The 24,240-nt window shown below is 40.5% G+C and overlaps 1 protein-coding gene across 2 annotated transcripts in view; it reads right to left on the bottom strand.

The window, feature by feature from the left end:
* Nucleotides 1-12,917: 12,917 nt before the first annotated feature.
* OCA2 (OCA2 melanosomal transmembrane protein) overlaps nucleotides 12,918-24,240 on the bottom strand; it is a 165,788-nt gene continuing 154,465 nt past the window's right edge. For both annotated transcript variants that reach the window (XM_081858972.1, XM_081858971.1), the window contains exon 24: nucleotides 12,918-17,227. In XM_081858972.1, coding sequence (XP_081715098.1) covers nucleotides 17,143-17,227 — 85 coding nt within the window. In that variant the 3' untranslated portion in view covers nucleotides 12,918-17,142. The remainder of the gene's footprint in view (nucleotides 17,228-24,240) is intronic.

The following is a 24,240-nucleotide window of genomic DNA, read 5'->3' as shown; positions in this document are numbered from 1 at the left end:
ACCCCAAACTCACCGTCAGATCACATGTCTGTGGCCACAGCATGAACCACAAAAATCATACACCCACTGTTTCGTTTAGAATATTTTTTTTTTTTTTGTTTTCCTCCTCTAAAAACTATGTGCGTGTTATGGTTGGGAGCGTGTTATAGAGCGAAAAATATGGTATTTCCCTTCTCTTCCTATACTGTAAACAAAAACAAGTTATTTGCACAGGGATTTCAGCATTTCAAACCATGTCAATGTCTGAATAAACAGTTCTGAATGTAGAAGAAAGTTGTGGATCTCAAACAAGGTAAAACCCATTTGTTATAGGGATCTAACTATAGTGAAAGTGAAGATCCACAAACTCCTCCTTTTGGATTATGGTAGGTTTCAGAGATTTGAGCTTTCTTTCCTGTTTCATTTTGACAAACTGAGATCAAATCTGATCTCAAACAAGGCATGGTTTCTCAAATGCTAAAAGATAAGATGAATAGCAAAAGGGCAACCTTCCTCTCATATGAGCAACATTGCAAGGGTTAATCAGGCACTGATGAGGATGCCCTTGGCGCGTTTAAGTATTCTGTGAATGATAATGAGTGAACAATGGTAAATGCAGGAAATGTCCAAGGCTGTAAAAATCTGAAAGTATAATTTGTATTGGGGATCATATGAATGCATTTAGGTAACAGGGCAATGCTCTAAAAAGAGACTGTGATGCCAATTTAAATCTCAAGGTACAACAATTGAGCTAGCAATTGCTGTGAAGTAGGTACACTGAGATGAACAAAGCTGACAAGATAAACACACCTCATCAGACCACAAATATTCATAAATCTCGTTCTCATCTAAGTTTGCTTACCCGTTAGAGATTCCATTTTGAGCACTATTTAAGGGAAAGGAAGAAAAATAACCATCCTACTCCTTGAGTTAATTTTTATTTCCTCTCAATTACCGAATATTTGTATGCAAATACTATGCTCCAGAAACGTGTTCTACATTTTTAATGGCCCAAATCCCAGAATACAGTGAATTGACTTTAGATCCAAATGCATCAATAGATTGAAATACCAAATTCAGTTGGCTTACAGTGCAATCCTGGACATGTCTGCTCAGAAGAAAATCCCACTGAGTTAATGAAACTTATGACCAGGTTGGTGTGTACATTAGGGGTAGGGAACCGTTCTCAGAAATTGGGCTGCATTCCCTCATGCTCAACTCCATACCTTTGGTGGATGCGGCCAATGGCAAAAAAAATAGGACAGGAGGACAGAAAGAGGGACCTGAGGTCCCTCACCCCTAGCTACAGGTGATATTTAAAGATCAGGTCAAGAGTGGTTGATCTGAGTGGTAGCCGAGAGGAGTGGCTTGTTTTATTCATTTGTTTATGCATGCACCAATTCCCAGTTGTAAATTATATTTCCGAAAACATTGATGTGCCAATTTCCATAAATCATCAGTCACTCTAAAATACATACATATGCATTTGCCCAGGTGAATTATGTTGTCAGAAGAAGAAATGAATATTATAAGTTTTCACTTCTAGTGTGATGCAAGTTCATATTGATGGATTTACTCTCTTAAGTACAGTTATTTCTAGTACTTGGGCAAACTTCCTAAAATGCTGCTTGTGTAAAGGGAAGAAATCTTTGGGATACATTGGACTATGTTTCACAGGCCCACATCAATACATATGCAGTCTTTTACTACACCATTCTGCACACTGACATTCTGATGGCTTTGATTTGCAATGTAAATTGATCTTCATCCATGCTCCATGGTTTTATAGAAGAGTAGGCAGCTAGCCGCAGAACCAGCCACTGAAATTCTGGAGCAATTTCTCAAATTGTCCTAATGATAAAAGTCAAAAGAGCTGAAGGAGAGCCCTGTGGGATCGGACTAAGGGTCCATCATAGTCCAACATCTTACTGCAATTGGCCTGCTGGATGAAGGGAAACCCAGCTAAGCTAAAAAGCTCTATGTGTCTTTTTCTTTCTTTGTGTGTAAGATGCTCCAGTCTTGAACTGTGAGAGCATGGGCTACCTTTTTCTGTATCTTTTCCTATGCTATTATCTGGACTATTTTATGGATGGTGTATTAGATGTGCCTTTGATCTGATCCAGCAGAAGCCTCCTTAAGGCCTTATACCACTACCAAAAAGGCCCCGCTTCTCCTGAATGTCTACCCTACATTAACCAGGGGGCGGGACAGAGTAGAGTAGAGTAGAGTAGAGTAGAGTAGAGGATAAATTGCTCGACAGGGAACATACACTTGCAGCTTTGAGCATACATTTTAGATATTCCTCAGATTACAGCCTCGGCATGGATTAAAACACATCATATCTATTTGGCAAATACCTTAGTAGAATCTGTAGTAGCCTATCCAGATTGGAATAGGAGTTGCTTTTCTTAGTTCAGGCTTCAGGCTTGAGCCTTTGGTTTTTCTGCAGGAATATTTGCTATCAGACTTATTAAATTCTGCATGGGCATATCTATCAATACCACATTGGTGGGGAGGGGAGTCTCCAGGTGCACAGAAACACTTTCATTGAGACTAGCATGTTCTGTATAGCAATCTTTCTCTATGAGTACTCTTAATCCATAAGCTAACTGGAACCTTTGGGTTTCAAATCTGTTGCAAAAGACAGATATTGGTTGTGCTTGAGAGTGCCCCAGAAGAGGAGATGCTGATCAACATGGCTTAATAAACATAACTCTCTGTATCCCTTCTTTTTTATCTATTTAACTCTCTTTATCCCCTTTCCTGTATTTGGGGCCATCCTGTTTTTCATTTTTACAGCACAGCCTTCAACTGTTTTAATAGTCATACTTGCTCTCCAGGAAAATTAGAGAATTGCACATTCATCATCTAACAATTCCCAGGATTCTTTGATGGAAACCATGACAGTGAATCTGCTATAAAAGCCAATATAAATTGATAGTGCAGATGTGCCCAATGACTTGGTCACTTAGGTCTCATATAACCCAAGAATGTTCAAATCAAATTTCACAGAAGAGGGAGAGACTTGATGAAATACGTTCCCTTGTTTGTCTCCCAAACCACTTTCTGCTCAAGGAAAGGTACTATATGTGGGATAAGAACAGCACTGGGCTTTTAAATGCATCCATCTCACAAGCAGTAATCAAATCACATAAGTTTTCATTTTATAAAAATCAGAAGGGAGAAAAATTGCAGTCTACTGCTTGCCCACTTGAAAGCTTCTCGTCGCAGAGGAAATTCAATCTGGTGCCTGTAGATCTTAGCGCTCTTTGCTCAATTGTCAACACTACAAGAAACATCCCAGAGCATTAGCGCTCCCGAATCTAGTCCATGATAAACTTTTGCATTTAATTTTCACTTCCAAGCAACTCGGTTCCAGACTTGCTGTGGTTTGGAATCTTTGCATGTGTAGCTTTGTAGCTTTGCACTTTTCAGAATGAACGATAGAACTGGCAGACAGAGAAGAATAGAAAACAATGCCAAGTTTTGCTATGAAGTTCCCGGCACTAGCTGCTGGTCTTCAGAGCCTGCCTGGCTTTTGTTGCTGACAAGCCTACTGTATATTTTCTGCTCTCAAAAGCTGCTAAAAAAATCTTCCAAGTGGATGAGAGAATGGACTGTTTTTGTTTCAAAGAAAGCAAAAGATGTTAAAGGGCATCATGCTCCCATTAGAAAGCAATTATAAGGGAAAGTTGTGGGGTTGGTGGGGGGAAGGTAGATTGAAAACAAATGGAACAACAAGTGGAAATTATTCCGGTGATGGGAAGCTTATTTAGCACTATGTTGTATACAACCAATGAGTTATATTGCTTAATTCATGATCTGTAAGAACACTGGTGGTGCTCAACTTCAGCTAATAGGTATGGGGAAGGTCTTCTGTAATAGTTTGTTATGGGAATAGGACTGGCCAGTGTTCTAGAAAAGAACACAGTGCTGCCATTTTCTTGAGAAACTAGCAATAGGTCTGCCACTCTGACTGCAAAGGGGGGGGGTGTCAGCTGGATGGCCAGGAACAAGCACTGAAAATAATTCCTTTTGATTACTGATTCATCAGGAAAAGAGTTGATTGAAAATCCTACAGCAAAACAGCTGATGCCTGTCATAGCAACAATAATGGCAGACCATAGGATGACTGTAATCAAGCTTGTACAACACAAGTGCTTTTCATGTCTACAATGAATGACTGCCAAATATTTCTCTCACTCTGTGGTATAAAAGTATACTCCATATTCTGATAAATAGCAGACCCTCCTACCATAAGCGACCCTTAGGCTGTTCCTGTACAGTGGTACCTCGGGTTCCAGACCCTTCAGGTTACATACGCTTCAGCTTACAGACTTCACTAACCCAGAAATAGTACCTCGGGTTAAGAACTTTGCTTCAGGATGAGAACAGAAATCGCGTGGCAGCGGCGGGAGGCCCCATTAGCTAAAGTGGTACCTCAGGTTAATAACAGTTTCAGGTTAAGAACAGACCTCCGGAACGAATTAAGTTCTTAACCTGAGGTACCACTGTATAGCTTCTGTTTGTGGCATTCCAGCATGCAAGGAGAGTTTTTGAGGTACTTACACCTTGAAAAGGGCAAATGATATCAGTGATATCACTCTGGGATGGCTCTGAACTGCAGAACAGGATTGCCCTTTTTCTCCACTGCAACAGGGCCAAAATCACAAGATAATTGTAAGTCCACATGATGTCACTGAAGCCCCACCTGCCACCAAGAGGCCCCATTGTAGCAACAGTCTGCTTTCATTCAAGACAGGTAGGACCACAGTTATCACATACTGTGGGAGGATTTTTTTTATATATTGTAAATGCCTTTCAGAAATATTAATTTACTGCCTCAGTACTTCCATTATCTTCCAAACATTATCTCTTTGCTTTACTATTTGAATACCAATTGTCATTCATGTTAGAGAATTTTCATTTTTATAAGAGAGTTTTTGTCACAGTTCTTCCTTTACACTGAGAATAAAGCCAGAACAAGAGGCAACCACTGGATTTGCATGCTATATATATAACCACAATGCAGGGCAACATGCTGCTATATTTGCATTGGTAAATCATAGAACTGTGGGGCTAGAAGGGACCCCATGGGTCATATAGTCCAATCTCTTATAATGCAGGAATCTCAACTAAAGCATTTCTGACAGATGGCCATCCAACCTCTGCTTAAAAATCTCCAGTGCAGGACAGCTAAGTAATGGTCTTTGCTGCTAAACAGAATTTCTGCAGAAATTTGTGATTAAAAAAAAAAAGAATCCTCCTGAAAATTCTTCAGAATTTTAGTGCAAATTTATCCTAATAAACATATTTTAATGCAGTTTTGACTAATGTACACAGTCAGTTTCTCCTGTGCACATTTCCCCCTAACATACAGATTTTTTTAAGCATTGTTTGGTTGGAGAACTGCATTACAAAACTCAGATTTGTTGCAGGCAGATTTTGATGGACGGTTGTGTTTCGGTTCTCTCATTGTTTCAGAAAGGGCACATTTGAAAACTTCAGTCTTAAATGCAAACAGAATCACATCCCAACTGCGGAGTAATAGGTGTTCTATCAATAGCTTTTAAAAAAATAATAATAAGAGGGGTCGGGGGAGAGAATCTGAGAGTCCAATATAAAGAGCAAGCCTAGGTTGCCAAAACAATTTTCTCTTGGTTGGCTGTTTTTCAATACAGGAGCTATATTAAAGCATTTTGCTTTCTTTAGGCAGCGGTTGCTGCAAAATACTTGTTTTTAAGCCTTTAATCATTTTGAATGATCTCACAGAGAACAGGCTTCAAAAATGGCTCAGTTCAGACTGTTATGCCTTATATGCCACAAGGTAATTAATGTAATGACCGAGCCTCATAAATCCTTTTATCATGATTTGCCCACTCTGCTTGTTATGGCCACGTTCCAATGTACTTTTGAAGTCACTAGGTCTGCAGTGTGCTGTTTTCACCTAGAGACTGTGCTCAGAGCCCCTGAGCCAGAGATGCATGGATACAGCAGCAACAGCAACAGCAGACTGCATAACCACAGCTGGCGTGAAGTGTATCTACTGTTGCCTGGCCATCAAATGATCAAATCTGATAGCTCTGATCAGCTGTTGGGTCAGAGATGGGGAACCTCAGGTTCAGGGGGCAAATGTGGCCCTCTATATGTCTTTGTCTGGCCCTCAGAAGTCTCCCCAGGTCACACACCTCTTCAGCCCTGCTTTTGTCTCATCTTGAATAATTTGTGTACATTCTTTAACCATGGTTAGTAGCCACTGGCAGCCTTGTTGTTGTTGTTTAGTTGTTTAGTCATGTCTGACTCTTCATGACTCCATGGACCAGAGCACGCCAGACCCTCCTGTCTTCCACTGCCTCCCACAGTTTAGTCAAACTCATGTTTGTAGCTTCGAAAAGACTGTCTAACCATCTCGTCCTCTGTCGTCCCCTTCTCCTTGTGCCCTCAATCTTTCCCAACATAAGGGTCGTTTCCAGGGAGTCTTCTCTTCTCATGAGGTGGCCAAGGTATTGGAGTCTCAGCTTCAGGATCTGTCCTTCCAGTGAGCACTCAGGGCTGATTTCCTTCAGACTGGATAGGTTTGATCTTCTTGCAGTCCATGGGACTCTCAAGAGTCTCCTCCAGCACCAGAATTCAAAAGCATCAATTCTTCAGCGATCGCTGGCAGCCTTATCCTCCCCAAAATTGGTGTAATCTTCTTTGTTACATGTTACCAATATCGAGTTAATAGAATCATAGGGTTGTAAAGTTGGAAGGAACCATGAGGGTTATGTAGTCCAACCCCCTGCAATGCAGACGTTTCTTGCCCAATGCAGGCCTCGAACCCACAGCCCTGAGATTAAGTGTCTCATGCTCTGCTGACTGAGCTATCGATGGATAATAACTAATTTCTTTCTCCCTCTATCTCTTTGGCTTATTTGTTCTCCCAGATCCAAGTACAGTATTATATAATCTTCACTTACATTCCTTTCCGTTGAATTCCCCAGATCAGAATTGTGATTGCAACAGTTGATCTGACCTTTTTTAAAACATGAGACATTTATTGCAACATGTTATAGTGCTGACAGCAGGAAACGGAACTTAAACTTTGCTTTTTGAAAAATTATCTCCCACAAGAAACTACCCCCTGCACAGTCTAATCTACTATTAAGTGTAATTTATACATGAAACTATTCAAGTGTCTGATGTTCGTAAGAAATATTATCCTTGATGCTTAAAAATCTGTAGGTCAGTTGTAGTGAGACCTCACAGATGTCAGTCTTTTCTGTCTGACTTAAAATGCCAATGCAAATCATGTAATAATTGCAATAACATTCTTCTTGACACACTAAGCTGGATTTTTAAGCTTTCAATTTTTATTTTATTTTAAAATGAACTTCAGACATATCTTTAAAATGGATGGCCATTCTTGAGCTGATATGCTTGCAAACTCAAAGTTAGAATTTGGTAAGGTAGTTGAGGAACCCTCCAGAGGAATCTGATGTGTTTTAACAAAAATATTTTTATAGCCCTTGGAATTCCTCAAATTTTCATCTACACAGAACCGCCAAATCCACCTCTGGTACCAATTACCTTCTGGGTGATCTCCTCACAGAATTGTTTTCATTTGGGCACCTCAGAGGGAGAGAGAGGATGTTGTGCTGTGTGAAGTTGCACTGCCAAGAAATATATCCTCAATGAATATTGTTCTCTCATACAAGATTATTTCTCTGCCTTATCATCTGTTGCAGCAGAGATTTGGACTTAGTTAAACCTGTTGTGTGACTGAATCTTTATAAAACAGGAACAGGGAACTTGCGGCCCTCCAGACATTGTTGAAATCCAAGTCCCATCTGGAATGGTCAGGGATAAAGGAAGTTGTAGTCCAAAAACATATAGACAGCTCCATCCCTTTTCTAGAAATGCTGGCCAAGGTGGCAGAGTTCAGGTGCAGTTATGTAAAGATCGTATCAAAGAAGGGGAGAGCTTTACAAACCCTCAAATTATTATTTAGCTCAGATTAAAATCATTGATAAATCTGTGAATTTCATTTTCTCTGTTTCTTCTTTTTCCACTCTGAAGCTCAGTTCACTGCATCTTCACATTGGTTTGTGAATTATCATTATTTTAATCATGAGAATTCATAAGCATTTTAGTGCAAATTTCTCCTAACACTCTCCCCCTCCCATTTTCACTAATATGTACAAAATTCAGGTAAGTATGCATTTCAAAGGATTGCTGTTGTTTTGGAGATTACAGTGGTACCTCTGGTTAAGAACTTAGTTTGTTCCAGAGGTCTGTTCTTAACCCGAAACTGTTCTTAACCTGAGGTACCACTTTAGCTAATGGGTCCTCGCGCCACCGGCACGCGATTTCTGTTCTCATCCTGAGGTAAAGTTCTTAACCCGAGGTACTACTTTCGAGTTAGCAGAGTCTGTAACCCAAAGTGTTTGTAACCTGAGGTGTTTGTAACCCGAGGTACCACTGTACACATTATGTATGGCTACCTCTTAAATACAAATTGAATCAAATTTCTTACCTATCACTGTTCTTCATTTACCACCCCGCCTCCCTGCTACTCCACTAAAAAGCTCTCCCTACCAACCAGCCACTCCCCGAACTGTCTCCCTCTTCACCATGAATACTTATTGGCCAGCAGCAATGGTGGGAAGGGAAAGGGACAGATGTCTCTGTCTGTCTGCTTGCTCACTCGCTCTCTTTTTGTCCTCCCTCATTTCCAATCCAAACTGATGTGAGTGGCAACAAGAGGGAAGTTTTCCCATCTCTAATTCTGATACTGTCTTTCCCCCCACCCCCTTGTTTGAGGCTGTTGACATACTTAACAATTGGCATTTATTTTCAGATTTGCTTTCTGTTATCTAACTAAAAAGTTAAGCTGGCATCCAATTAATGTGCCGTTAGTTGCAAGGGCTTTCCTATTGCACACTGTTACTTTCCAACCCCACATCCTCCCCAAATCTGCTTGGGGTGTGAGTGTGTTGAAGGATCCCCCCAAAGAGATTTAAAGAGTGTGGGGTGTGAGGGGGGAGTCCCGTTGTGCAAATGGAATTCTTGTGCAGGAGAAAAGCTTATTTAGCGCTATGTTAGATACAACCAATGATTTATATTGCTTAATTCATGATCTGTAAGAATTATAGCACAGAACACTGGGGATGCTCAGCTTCAGCTAATAGGCATATTACCATTACAATGGAATTTGCAGTTACATTCAGTTTGCAAACTGCATTTTGCTGCATTAGCTTGAATTGTTTGAAGCACATTGTATCTTTGTTTTGGTGTACTTCAAGATAAGGAGGGTTGTGGGGTACATGTTCATATATCCTTCTCCAGGCTTCTTTCAGTCACTGAAAGTTAGATTATAATTGGAGCGGGGGAAGATCCTATGCAAACAAACAGCTTCATCTTATGCATCTATTTGTCTTGACATAGAGGCTTCGAATAAGCCTATTTTCACCATTATGAAACAGCAAGGATGCTTCAGGAAACACACTAGTTTACATTCAAGGGAAATAGCAGGAGGAAAAACAGTTATTTGGAAAATGGCCCAAATTTATTTCCAAGAGCTTGCCTCCAAAACAAGGGCCCCTTCTGTAACTTTCAGTCATTATGCCCGCTGCTTCAGACATTTTCTTGCTGAATAAATGGAGATTTTCAAGCAGCTATATCCTTGGTTAAATATCATTTGATTATCCAGTCGAATTAAACAGAGTATCTCCAACTGAAGGCACACACAACAGCCATGGCAGTAACAGCAGCTGTAAATTTCAACCTGGGGCAATTTAGGACTATAAGAATTGCCTGGCTTGATCAAGTCTAGCATTCTGCCTCTAGAATTGGGGTGGGGAACTACTGGTCGTGGCCTCTCTGGCTCTCAGGACTCTTCTCGGGCCCCATTCCTCTATGGTCCTGCTTGGCTATCTCCTCAAGAGCTTTTTTGTGACTGGAATTATTTGGGTTTTGAAAAAATTTGTGAGAGATAAACTGAAACTGACATTCACCTTATTCCAGGGTGCCCCTGTAATTTACAAGACAGTTGTCTACATTTGGTGGATGTTGGAGAGAGACTAGAAGTGTGTTTAGCTACTTCTTCTTCCTTTTAACACTTTTGAGTTATAAGTGCCAGCTGAAAACACTGCTCTTTGCTCAGGCATTTGCTAGGCATTAATGCCTAAGCGTTACTGCTAATTATTATGGATTGACATGTTTTTGTTTTATTAGATGTACAGTAATTAAACTTTTATGCGCACTGTTCTGAGATTGCTGCTGCAATGAAGAGTAATGACTATTTTAAATTAAAGAAAATATATAAAAGATTGAATCGAGATAGCACCCACCTCTCACATCAATGGGAACATTATAAGGAGCGCCATTAATGACCATTTCAATAATCCTGCTTGGTCAGAGTAGGAATATTAAGTGCTAAACCTCTTTTGTTTATCAATGAATCATTTCCTCTTGCAGCTTCCTTTCTTGTGAAGCCTCTGCAGAGGAACAGAATCCCAGAATTCTAAAAGGCTATAAAAGAGGGAAATAGTGATTTTGGAAGACATGGTATGAAGAACGTATATTGGAATCCTGATTAGCCCTTCACAGGGGAATGTTAAGCTTTTGAATGGTAAGTGTGCTGGATTCTGATACATGGAGATAAAATTGCTGGAATTATATGAAGAAGGCTGGTTCAACTGAAGTCACGTTCTGCAAATGCGATAATGGTTGCTTTATCTTTTGTGTGTTGTGTGTGTTGTTCTAGTGTCAGATCTCATCAAAGGCCAGTCTGCAGGACTGAGTGGAGGTGGCTGTCCATCTAAGTGGACCAGAAGCAGGTGTGTGGTCCAAAGCTGTCAAGTTCCAAAGCAGCAAACAAGCATGAGAGGGGCAGGAGGTGAATGTGTAGTCAAAGCCAGGGAAGATCATGATCCAAGGCAACCATCACAAAAAGGGGGAAGGGACATAGGTTGTCCCCTTGCACCGAGTACAAGTTGCTCGGAACTAAGGTGCAAGCTTTGGGTCTGTAGATTTATGGTGGACAGGTATTGATCCTTAGGGTCAGCTGACAATGCTCAGCCAGGCTGGTACTGCAGTCTAGATCCAGGTTGTGAAATGTGTGGCCCTCCAGATGCTGGCAATTCTGGTTGGGGCTGATGGCAGCCACAGTTTCCCCATCTATGGTCCAGATGATATCCCCCACAAACTGCAAACTTTGGCCTGTCAGGTTTGTAGTGAAACCAGAGCTCTAGTAGCACAGGAAGCAACATACCAACACCTGATTAATGGAAGTCCCATTTGACACACACACACACGCACCAGCACTACTTCAAACTACTTACAGTTTCATGTTTGCTTCCACTGCTACCATTTCCAGGCAACTTGCTGAGAATATGTTTTCATTGTTTTTGGTGTTATTTTGCACACTTTTCGTTCACTTTGTTCTTGTTGCTTCTCGGCACCATTTCCTTTCTTCTTTGCTGTCACTGCAAAGAAGAACTCTCAGTTGTTCTTACTGCCATTTGACTTCTGAACCATGTGATTTTGTTAATGGCCTCGCAGCGCTACATTTGCTACGATGTCACAGGTGCCCATAAAAAAAATCTGTGCTATAGCCTTTAAACAGATGGTGTCAATGACAATCACTTAATAAAGGGGTTAGAAAGAGCAGGCCTCCAGTCAGTAACATCCACGCTTCTCCCCTTCTCAAAACCAAAGTGATCATTCTGTTCTGACCACACCAAATATTTGTTAGACATAGGTGGGCAGATGCTTGCCCAAATCTCACTCAAAGCCCACTGCCATTACTTGGGCTGTGCACTCTTCCATCATGGATTCATGATGGAATGTATGTATAGCTTCGGTTGTGGTGAGGGAGACCAGTGACCATTAGGTCCAGTTGTGGACAACTCTGGGGTTGCGGCGCTCATCTCCCTTTACTGGCCGAGGGAACCGGCGTACAGCTTCCGGGTCATGTGGCCAGCATGACTAAGCCGCTTCTGGCGAACCAGAGCAGCGCACGGAAATGCCATTTACCTTCCTGCTGGAGTGGTACCTATTTATCTACTTGCACTTTGATGTGCTTTCGAACTGCTAGGTTGGCAGGAGCAGGGACTGAGCAACGGGAGCTCACCCCGTCGCAGGGATTCGAACCGCCAACCTTCTGATCGGCAAGTCCTAGGCTCTGTGGTTTAACCCACAGTTCCACCCGCATTAGCCCTCACCAACCCAGACGAAATGCATGCATAAATTTGTACCCATGTGCATATTGTGCTTTATGGATTTTTTGCATGAGCTACATAAAACAAAGGAGTACTTGTAAATCAATAAGCTACTTCAAACTTTGCTATTTTCATCAAGTGAATGTTGGGAGAGTTAATGCTGTTAAAATGATAGTTTCAGATATATTACATACACAGATATCGACAACCATACAAATTGCCAGTAACCATTTAGAAGGATCCATATGATTTATAAAGCAGCTATATACACACACACAAATTGTTAATTCTACTCCCATGGCAAGTAGGAAAATTTGTTAACTGTTAAAAATGCTGGAATCCATCACATGCCAATCAGCCAGGCATATTAGTATGTGTCTTCCCACCATAATGAAGTTCTTTGGGTGTCTTATTTGACAGCTGCTTTGCCCTGATGAGTTCCAGGGGAAAATCTGAGTAACTGTCAAGTGAAGTGCATTTTCCCTGAGTTTAACTGAAGTAGGATGACACAAATTGAGTTTTAACATTGTGGAATATAATAAGGCAATACAGAAGCCATGCTTGGAATGATCATCATGCCTCCTTTCAAAAATTATTGAATGACACACATTTGAATGAGAAATTAATTTTCCAGTTGACTTGTTTCTTTCTCATCTTTTGAGCAAAAACAAAACAAAACCCAACAATCCCCAATATATTTGGTGTGGTGGTAACACAGAAATAAAGTCACACACATTTTGGAATATGCACCATGTATATTGTTATGCCAGACTATTTCATCTATAGTGATGAGGGAGGACATTTCTAGGGTAACTACAAGGGATGTCAAAGGGAAATAGCTTCCATTTTCGTGAAAAGTATGTTGGTAGACGAGTTACATAGGTTACAATGAGAAACTAATGCATGTATTCAGCATGCCTCTTGAGCTTGTCAGACTAGCGTTTACCAGACTATTAAGCCCTCAGTAAAAAAAGAAAATATTCAGCATTTGTTTTATATAACTGTCTGTGTTTCATCCAGAGATCAATGTGGGGTTTTCTTTTTTAAAAAAGAAATGAACTAATAGTGATCTTATGGCCAGTAAGTATCAATGGGTTGGATTTGCTTTCCACAACCAAAAGAGTTCCTTTCATCTGCAAAAGGCTTCTACAGTAAAGGAACCCCACTGGCAGAACTGGGGAGTAGGCTAGTTCCATTTATTCCCCTGCCCCTTGCGGCCCTCTATTACCTCACTGAAATAAATCTGCTTCTGAAGGTTGAGGGACACTCCAGAACAATGGGAGGTGATGCTGGGGGGCAGTAGTGGCATATGGAAATGAAAATCAGTGAAAATGCTTCTCATGTCTCTATCCACCAGCATCCCAAGCAGAACTCCATTCAAATGATGCTGCAAACCAGTAAGTTTTGGTCCCTCTAATTACATGGAACAAGTAAAACCTCCCAAATTTAAAAACAAAGCATTTTGGAGGTTGTCAGTTCCAGCAAGCTATTTTAATGGACAGGAAGAGGTGGTAACTTGCTATCTCAACCAATCAGATAAATAAATGCAAGGAACAAGTTCAAAAACTGAATGGAGACCCAAGCCAGCATGGTGTCTTGCAGATATTTCAGACTACAACTTCCATCACCCCTGAGAACTGGCAGCTGGAGCTGATGGTGGCTGTAAACCAAAACATCTGGGGAGCACCATGCTGGCTATCCCTCCCATAATCAAGGGGCTTAACAGACAGTAATCTACTTGATTTCTTCGAGCAGCCATTGTGTGTGTGTTTGTCACAGCATGATAATAAAAGATACCAAAGCATAGACAATTCATAATTTCACTGTTGAGGTAGTATCTCTTTTATAAAATGGTTTAATAACCAACAGATTGCAGTAGAATCCTTATTAAAAGAAATTATGTTTGCTAGTTCTTTACTCTTCATACACAGAGCTTTTCATCTCAGGGTGCCACATGTTGTCTACTTTGGATTTCTCCTTAGGTAAAGGTAAAAAAGGTAAATGGCCTCTGGATGGTTAAGTCCTGTCAAAGGTGACTATGGGGTTGCAGCGCTCATCTCACTTTCAGGTTGAGAGAGCCGGCGTTTGTCCACAGACAGCTTTCTGGGTCATGTGGCCAGCATGACTAAACTGCTTCTGGTGCAACGGAACACTGTGGCGGAAACCAGAGCGCACGGAAACGCCATTTACCTTCCCACCGCAGTGATACCTATTTATCTGCTTGCACTGGCATGCTTTCGAACTGCTACGTTGGCAGGACCTGGGACAGAGCTCACCTCGTCATGCAGATTCGAAGTTCCGACCTTCCGATTGGCAAGCCCAAGAGGCTCAGCGGTTTGGACCACAGCGCCACCTGCGTCCCCTCAATTTCTCCCTATCATACAGCTGTTAAAAGCCTCTGGGCACAGTCCATAGGAGGACTAGGTGTATGTAGGACAAAACTACACATGCTGGATACTGTTTGATTGTAGTATTACAAAAAAGAACAGCAGCTTATCTCAGGATTGGCAGCTTACTCCTTCTTTGAATTGTGGCAGTTAGAAAAGGAGATGGCAAGCTTTTCCAAATATTGGGAAGTATTTACAAAAAGATGTTCTTTGATTCCAGATGCACTCATTCTCTCTATAGCTGCCCTGGTTCTATATTTGCAATCACATTACCTATAAGATTGCACTCAGATAGTGGGAAATGATTCTGCCCTATTGCTGTTCTTCAACAGCACTGATTAGCAACACCAAAAGCAAGTATGTACATATCCTTGACTACTACCAAAAATACTGAAATCACTGTATCCCCCCCATAGGTAAACAGTTCTGAAATTTACCTAACAGACTAATTTATCCTCATTTAATTTATATAAACCCGTCTAAGTGTTGAATGATAATATTTCCCATGAAAATACTTAGTTGCAGATAACCATGAGCCAGATTAAAAGGGATTATTGTTTCCACTCCAAATCTTCCTTTGGATGTGTTTATTTTAAAACACAGACAATGATGTATCATTCATTATGCAGTTTGCCTATTTACTTATCTACTAAAGCAAACACTGGCTGAATATCAGGTGCTTTCATACAATTAGAGAATATATCGACAGGCAAATTGACAACCAAAAGAAAAACTACTGAACATAGCAAGTGAGGTTTTCATCTGTGAGTACATGCAGACCAAAGCAAACATAATTTTAGGATAAAAATATAGTCCCTTGTGAATACTCATATCTCAAAAAGCATTTATTTGGATATTAATTAGGGCTGAGCTAAAAAGGGACACCACTTTCACAAGGATCATTATTGGAATTGAAAGAAGTCTCCCTCTTTCTGCAGTTTCTGGTGAATCATTGCTAAGGGGCTGTAAAAGTGTTCATTTTCAAAGAATCACAGAGTTGGGCAGGACAGTAAAGGTCCAACCATCTGCTGATGCAGGACATATGTTCAAATTTCATTGTTAAAACCACCGCTTAAAAACTTACAATGGAGCCAAGTATACCATTTTCTGAGGAAGTCTGTTCCAGTATCCAAACAACTCATACTAACAGAGACTCTGGTTTTTGTTTTTGTTTTTTAAAAAAAATGTTTAGTAACAATATCCTCTCTTCATTTGAACCTACTGGTTTGGGGTTCTACCTTCTTGGGCAATAATTGTCTTTATTTAATTGTCTTTATTTAATACTATTATTGGTTACAGCAAATAGTCAAATCTGAATAACTACCTGGTATTCTGATGTCATTGTGCCCATTGTGTGGTCTCAAGTAAGAATGAAACTGGGGGGAACTCAAGTGGTTTATGTGCATGGAGAACAAGGTCTACTCATGCAATGGCACTTTCCCCCTTCTACTCCTCCTGTTCACCCCTTAAAACTGTTCTGGGGGGTTCCCCCAACACTCCAGAACAGATTTAGAAGGCATGGGAGGAAGGAGAGGCTGGAATCTCATTGCATGAGCTGACATTGTTCTGCACATGAAACAACTCTGTTGAATCCCACCAGGAGTTGTTTCCTTAAAAAGTCCACTGAAGTGGGAGCAAAGCAAAGGACCTCTGAGGAGTATCAGGCAAGCTTCCCATAATAATAATAATAATAATAATAATAATAATAATAATAATAATAATAGGATTAAAGATCTGGGAGGACTCATCCTCAGCAAAATCACTACTTTTGAGCTGAAAAATGAACCTAAAGAAATTTGGTTCCACCATAAGACCATTTGTGCATCTTAAATCACAATATTCTGCTCTATAAGCTGGTCAGAGAACATAAGCCCACAGTGACGTCAATTAAGGATGGAAGCACATTATCTAAAGGGTCATATGGTGCATTTTTTCCTCTCTCTGCTATACAATTTTAGACTGCAGGGGGGGTTCACATCTGAATGCTTCTTCATATATAAAACTAATAAGTAAGGATCTAACTCTTCGCTTTTTCTGTTGACACACTAGCTTCTATTCTGTATGGCATTCACACAATTCTTCCACCTTTAATCTAAAATGGTACAGCCCATCAAAATGTGCATTATGAGATGTTTTTGATTTTGTGTCTCAGCTGTTTAGCTGCCAGTTATTAAATACAGCTGTGGCCCAGAGCTTCCTGTGCATTAGACATGAGCACATATCTCTCTTGCATTCACAATGGTCCCTGTCAATATTTCAGCAGAGGTAGGCAATTCACCCACACACACACACACACACACACACACACAATAATGTGCACAGAAATTGGTTCTCTCAGCTGAAATGAATGTGGGCATCATTTCCAAGTGGAGAAATTCCATATAGGCATCAGATGAATTCCCATGTTCATAACAGAAAGCTGGACAGGAGTAGCAGCATGAATGATTCCACTCCCCCCGCCCCCCAAATAAAAGCTTTTTGTTTTCATACAGCCTTGTAAAAACGCAACAGAGGTTGGAAAAGAATGAAAAATGTCTTTTGGTCTTCAGTATATATAATCAATATATACATTCTTAGGTCCAACCCAATACAACGTGAGCAACAAGGAGATAGCACATTCCAATGATGCAGCTCATAATCATCATGGGAAAACCCAACCTGAAACAACAAGAAAAGATAATTGAAGAAAAATCACTTTCTTGCTGAAATTCTAAATTAATTAATCAGCCACAAATACACATAGTAACTTTCAGACCCAAGGTATTATTAATCACATAATCAATATCCATTGTTAGCCAGAGTAAACTCATTGAAATCAATGTAGTAGATAAAATCTAAAGAAGAGGAGGATCCATGACTCCTTCACAGAGTTTTACAGATGCAAGAGTCATTCATACATCTACAATCCATCAAATCTCTCTAAAACTACAAATGGGCAAAACGTAGCCATTGAAAACAATGTCCTGGGAATTAGACTCATCTAAAGTACCATTGATTTCAAGGGTCTTAGCCTTAGCAAACTTGTGCTGGATTGTGGCAGTAATTTGGAACGCTGTAACTCGTGGATTTCATTTAGATGTCACCAAGGCATGTACTAGGTTTACCGGTGTTCCTCAAGAGAAGAATTCTAGAACTGCCAAACTGTCTCTTTGGTTTTGCCAGTTTATGCAGAAAAGGCAAAAAACCCCGTAAAAATGGAATTAGCCATCATCATTATAGTACACAAATTATTATATATTCTTGAAATTTGTATGTCTCTTCCAGTCCTTTACAATGTCAAGCAGACATAAAGCACTCATTTCCATTAAAAGAGCTGAGAAAAATTGTGGGGGAGACCTAGACTCAAGGAATAGTACATGAAATTTAATCACTTTAGTTTTCCAAGCTATCATCATCAGTTTCTGTTTCTTCTGCTGCATCACATTTATCCAAGACTTCTAAAAGATTTGCCCAGATTGAAATATGTTTCTCCACACCAGCTGTGGGGAACCTTCGGTCCTCCAAAGGCTGCTGAACTAAAGCTCCTGTCATCCTTGGTCACTGACCATTCTTACTGGAGCTGACGCAAAGTCATAGTTCAGCAACATCTGGAGAGCCAAAGTTTCCCCAGCTCCAATCTACCCTTCCACATGTCAGATTATTTCTTGATTTGGTGTCTTCCCAAACAGACTACTTTCTTTCACATGCTGCAGAAGATGGAGGAATCTGAAATGGGGGGAAAGCAAGGGGACTTAAAGGGTGTATTGCATACCCTCCAACATTTCTCCAATGAAAATAGGGATGTCCCATTCCATAATGATAATGTTACTGTTTATACCCCACACATCTTATTGGGTTGCCCCAGCCACTCTGGGCAGCTTCCAACATATATAAAAAACATAATAAAACATTAAACATTAAAAAAAAAACCTTCTCTGTACAGGACTTCCTTCAGATGGCTTGAGGGTCAGATAACTCCATACCCTCCAATATTTCTCCAATGAAAATAGGGACATCCTAAGGAAAAGTGGGACATTCCAGGATGAAATCAGAAACCGGGACGGCTTCTCCAAATCAGGGATGTCCCTGGAAAATAGGGAAACTTGGAGGGTCTGGTGTTGTACAAAGGCCTCGTCACCATGTTGCAAGAGAGATATGCTTTTAAAATTTGTACAGGGCTTATTAGGAGTGACTGGACCAAACAGATAAAGTCTGAAAAGATGATCATATTGAATCCTGCTGCCTTTTGTTTCATTGATTATATTCCACTCTGAGAGACCTTTATGTATTTTTAGACCATAAAGTGATCCTAGGATATTTGCCTTTCATGACAAAGAATAAAAATTTATAGCCTTCAGGCCTCTGAGGTTTGATTAATTTAGTTTTAAGAGGAAAGCTATATAAAAATGGCATGCATCATTTTAACTCTGAAAAATGTATTTTAATTATGTGTGTGTGGATATTGGCATCTAAGTAGTGTATAAGTTAAATTATAATAATGTGACACTAATTTGTTTCTCATAATTTGAATTAATTACATAAACTTCAAGTAATTTTAATGAGAATAAAGTTGCTCGTCACCTGATTTAATCATTAAGCAGCTTCATCTTTTTATGCCTTTTTATTGCTAAGTACAGTTTTTGCGCTTTTTTATTCAGTTGAAACATGTAGTGATTTTTAAGTAGAAAGTCCTTACATTTCCTTATCTCACAGGTCACTTCCTGGCTTCCAAATGGTAATCTGCTTTATCTTTTCACAAAATTATGACTAAAATAATGCAATTATTAAACACCATTTTCAAATGTGAGAGAGGTGGCTGTATGGAGCTAAAGATTAATTAAATGGTTACATCTGACTACTTTTCACACAAGAAAAATTACTGCCGTCTATCTCATAGCCTACATTTTTTTCTAAAGCATGCTTTCTTCTTTTTAACCAAATGAGATGAAAGGAAAATCGAACAAAAAACCGTAGCCATTTAAAGACATTCAAATAAAGCAATGTACATTGAGAGGGAGGATGTAAATGTATTGGCAGTTGTAGCACGAATTCTTTTTCTTAAGTTGCCTTGCCTTGATATACAAGCAATTGTATCATTTGAGGATGGGACAAAAAATATATATATTTGGATCTGCAAGCACCTAGATCAGGGATGCAGAAGCTGCGAACCTTCATATGTTGTTGGAAGGTCCAATTCCCAAGGAACCCGTCAGCATGAACAATGGTCAGGGATGATGTGAGCTGTATCCCAACAACAAATGGCAGGGTGAAGGGTTCACCATCCCCACTGTCTGCTTGTTCTCCATCCTCCGACATCCACTTGCTATCCCCTGATGCTTTAACCATTGATACTGGTCTTTGAATTTATGCTGCCACAAAGTTGGGACCTCAGACCTGTATATGTGTCCTTCTACCAAACCCAAACATACCTGACAACCTGAGGATCTCCAGGGTAGTGTTTAGACATGTGTGCATCCTCAGTGGCTTCTGCTGAGCCTCACCACTGGTACATCTAATCCAGGAGCAACCAACATGGTACCCTCTTGATGTTGCTGGATTAACAGCTCCCATCATCCCTAACCGTTGGCCATGATAGCTGAAGCTAATGGAAGATGTAGAGTAGACCAACAGTATCTAGATGACACCACTCTACTATTCTTAATTCACATCAGCTTTCCAAGGAATCAGGCAGAGACCTTCTCTTGGGATGCACTACTTGGAAAATATCACAGGGATTGAATCTAGGCTTTTACCCTGAGCCATGGGTCCTCTGACATACAATATATGTCTGCAGCCCAATAGCAACAAACCACTGCTGCTGTATTTTGAGGATAAGACTTTATGCTACATATATCATTCCTTGAAGTCCAACCAATTTCTTGGACAGAGACTGAAACAGCACAGAATTCTTCAGATTACTTTTTAATGTGTGCCATAACTCACCTAAAAGTTGGGCAGGGGGGAAAGAGACAGAGTCCGTTCATTGTATATCACTGTTTCGTTCATAGTTTATGTTTTATCTCTCTCTCTCTCTCTCTCTCTCTCTCTCTCTCTCTCTCACACACACACACACACACACACACACTGTCTAGTGCGAGAGATTCTTCAAGAAATTTTACTAGGTAGCTATCTGCAAAAAGCAGCTATATACATGTTGAATACTCCTAAAATCTACATTATCTACTAAAACTTAAATGATTCTGTATCTACTTGTTTCTAGCACATCATACAGCGGACTATACTTTACAACTTATGGCCTGGATCCTAAGATAAATTAACTTAAGCAAATTCATAGAAGGAAAGTTTCCAGTTCTTCCTCTCCCTCTCTGCAAGTCACCTATGGCTGCTGAAAAAAACTAGCTTGGGGTTTCAGGGCCCCTTGCAAAGAACATGAGATGGGCCTCAAAGGTTGTTGTGAAAGAGGAAGAAACAGGGAGGTTTCCTTTTTGTGCAGCATAAAATTAAGTTTACGTGCAACATAAACAAGCAAGCATTATACATATATGCACTGTAAATGACCAAGATAGCCTATGTGCATGTGCTTTCAGATCCAAATTTCAAGCCATTGTGGCGCCATTGTCTTGGCAACAACAACCGCAAACAGGAAAAGCAAACATAGGCTTGGGTCCTCAGACAAAGGTTTTCCATCCCATCCTCCTCCTTGTTCTGCTGGAATTCTCCTCTCTGGAGAAGCAAGTCCTCGACAATGTGGACGAGGCTACCAAGCATAGAAGGAATGATCCCAAATGAGACTTGGAATATGTAGTGTTGGCCACCCACAGCTTTAAAGGGTGAGTTGACAAATTAACGAAGGATGGGGCTATCAAGGGATTCCTAGTCATGATGGCTATGTTACCTCCAGAATCAGATGCACTATGTCTCTGATTACCAGTTGGTAGGGATCTGCTAATAGGGAGGCTGCTTTGGTGCTTATGGCCTTCCCATGGGCATCTATGGGATGTGGGCATCTATGATCTGAGAGCAGGATGCTGGACTGAATTGGCTTCTGATCTGATTCAGAAGGGCTCTTTGTATGTTCTAATTTTCTTATCTCATATATCAAATTGTAGTACAAATCATAGAGATATCTCTTAAAACACCTCTTTCCAACAACATACAGACAGACCATCCCCCCCCCTACATTTTAGAGATGTCCAGAACATCCACTAAATTTTGGGCAGCTGTTTTGCCAGACACAGCAGGTGGCTAAATTTGCTTTGTGATCCTTAATGCCATGTCAAAATTGCTGTGGATTCCAGATAGCCTAGATCTGCATGAGAATTACTGAGTGCTTACCTACCAGCAATCATACATGGCAGTCACCAAGGATCTGAAAACACTGAATAAAACCTATAATCCTATTTTGCTCTGATTGCTAAAATTACAAGAATTACTTCTGGATTTCTGTCTCTTGAGTCTGTGCCCAGATTTTTACATTTAGCTGCTGTTAGGAATAACCCACACATCAGGGGTGGGGGTGGAAGAATAGATCTCAAGAAAGACAAATTAAAAGCTAGGTTTTGCTCTTCAAATTTGGAAAATCCTGCCGGATTTATTTTGTTGAAATCTGCACTCATTTTTTCAAACAAAATATGTGCTAAACATTATACTGACCTTCTAGAGAAAGTACAGCTGCCAGATATGCTTCCTATTAAGACAGTAAACTTTTGGGCCTCATAACATCATGCACACATTTTCTTACCCAGAAAGCATTATCTCTTCCACTATCCTTTTCCACAGATAGCTTTCTGATTCCTCATGAAGGCATTTCCCATTGCATGCTGTCAGGTATCTAGTCTTGAACTTTGGTTCCTATCAAATTGCCACCAGTTTCCTACCAGAAGTGGTAAGGAAGAACTTTTTCCACCTGCTTCATCTAATTTGTATATTAGCTTTCTCCAACCTGATGGTAGCATCATCATTATCATATAGAAGCGGTCACCAACATGGTGCCCAGGTGAACAATGATGCAACGATGGATGCCCTTCAGCTCTTCCCTTAGAGCAGGGGTGCCCGAACTTTTTTCAAAGAGGGCCAGATTTGATGAAGTGAACATGCGTGAATCCTTTTGGGGGGATTTTACCCCAGGAAATAAACTGCCACAGGGGCAGGATTAAACCAACTGGCGGACTTTGGGCATGCCTGCCTTAGAGCAAAGCAACATTGTGCTCTCCTGTCTTGGATGCCGAAGAGAGAAGCTACAGCTGGTGCAAAGCACAACAACTCACCCCTTAAGAAGAATAGGGAGATAGGAACAGGTGTACTCTAGGTGAGCTGCAAGGAATTTGCAATTAGCTTCGGGTACTATTTGAAATATTGGTTTCATCCTTTGAACCTCTATGCAGCCTGAGCACAGCGTAGTCCAGGGACTGCATGTTCCAGCATGAGATTTTAAGAACTTCAAAGGAGGACCTGCTTTGACTTCCTTTCATCAAAGTGGTTAAATCTGCTGCGGTGTGAAGCAGGGCCCAATTCTAGCTCTTTGGAATAATATGCTGCCCGAAGATATCTACCTCTGCCTCAGCTTTTCTTTGTTTAGGAAATGTCATAAGGGCTAATCAATGTGTGTCACTAAATGTTACTGCATTTAACATGCACATTTTTCAAACAAATATAGTTGTTGAAGCAGGATCAGAACCACAGTAGGCAGGAAGGGGGAAATGAGCAATTTCCTCCTTACTATGATTCCAGTGGAAATTCTTTCATCTTGCCACCACCCCACAACACTGATTATTTCTGGTGGGTAAGTTCTTATTGGCATCCATGTGAAAGGAGGGCAGTTTTTGTCAGGACAGTGGCAAGGGGAAAAGGTCAAGCTTTCCCTCCCTAGACACCAGGGGCCCAGTCCAGTACTGAGCCATAGTCAATGCTATTTTTAAAAAAATATTCACATTAAATTCCAGTGTAGTGTCATGGTTAGAGGTTTATGAACACTCATAACCCTCTTGAGCCCAGCCAAATTATTTTTCTTCTCTTCCGCTCCCTCCCACCACTAAGTCCTTGCAATGGAGGTTAACTGGGAAAGGGGAGAAGGAAATGGACAAGGAAATACCCTCCGGAAAGGGTTCGTCCACACTTCACTTGGCATGGGTCCGACAGGCTTTCTGCTTCTCCTGTGCGTACTATCAATCAATAGATTTTAATTGTTTATAGCCAATGGCCATCACAATACATTATCAGCCCACATCACACAACTAGAGAATGAAAGGCATTACATGCATTGAATGTGCTTACTAGGCATGGGTCTGATCTGAGCAGTTTTCCATTTGCCACGCTGCTTTCCCTAGGAAAACCCACTCTGTACCCCTGAATCTGTGCAGAAAACCCAATTAACATTTGCTCCAATTCAGCGATAAAGAGTGGGTTTTCCCAAAGCAGTGTGATAAGCAGAAGTGTGGATGAGCCCACCATCTATGCTTGCAAGCTGCGTGCACAGTAATAATAATAATAATAATAATAATAATAATAATAATAATAATAATAATATTTCTAAGGCACTCTTGGCCACCTGGAGATTCAAGGCTTTCCCTTGCCACATGCAGGGGACCCAGGCAAAGCTGGAGACTTCCAAGCCAGCTCAGGAGACCTGGTAACACTATTCACAATGATTTGAAAGCTCTTAAAAGTTTCACAAAGAATTTTAAAAAAAAATGTAGTTCATGAGATTCAGAAATCAAACATAGTACAAGAGT

This window comes from Podarcis erhardii (assembly GCF_964252035.2).
Source record: "Podarcis erhardii genome assembly, chromosome: 4".
Taxonomy (NCBI): Eukaryota; Metazoa; Chordata; class Lepidosauria; order Squamata; family Lacertidae; genus Podarcis; species Podarcis erhardii.
The sequence above is the reverse complement of the archived record's forward strand: the minus strand, read 5'-3'. Positions and strand labels throughout refer to the sequence as shown.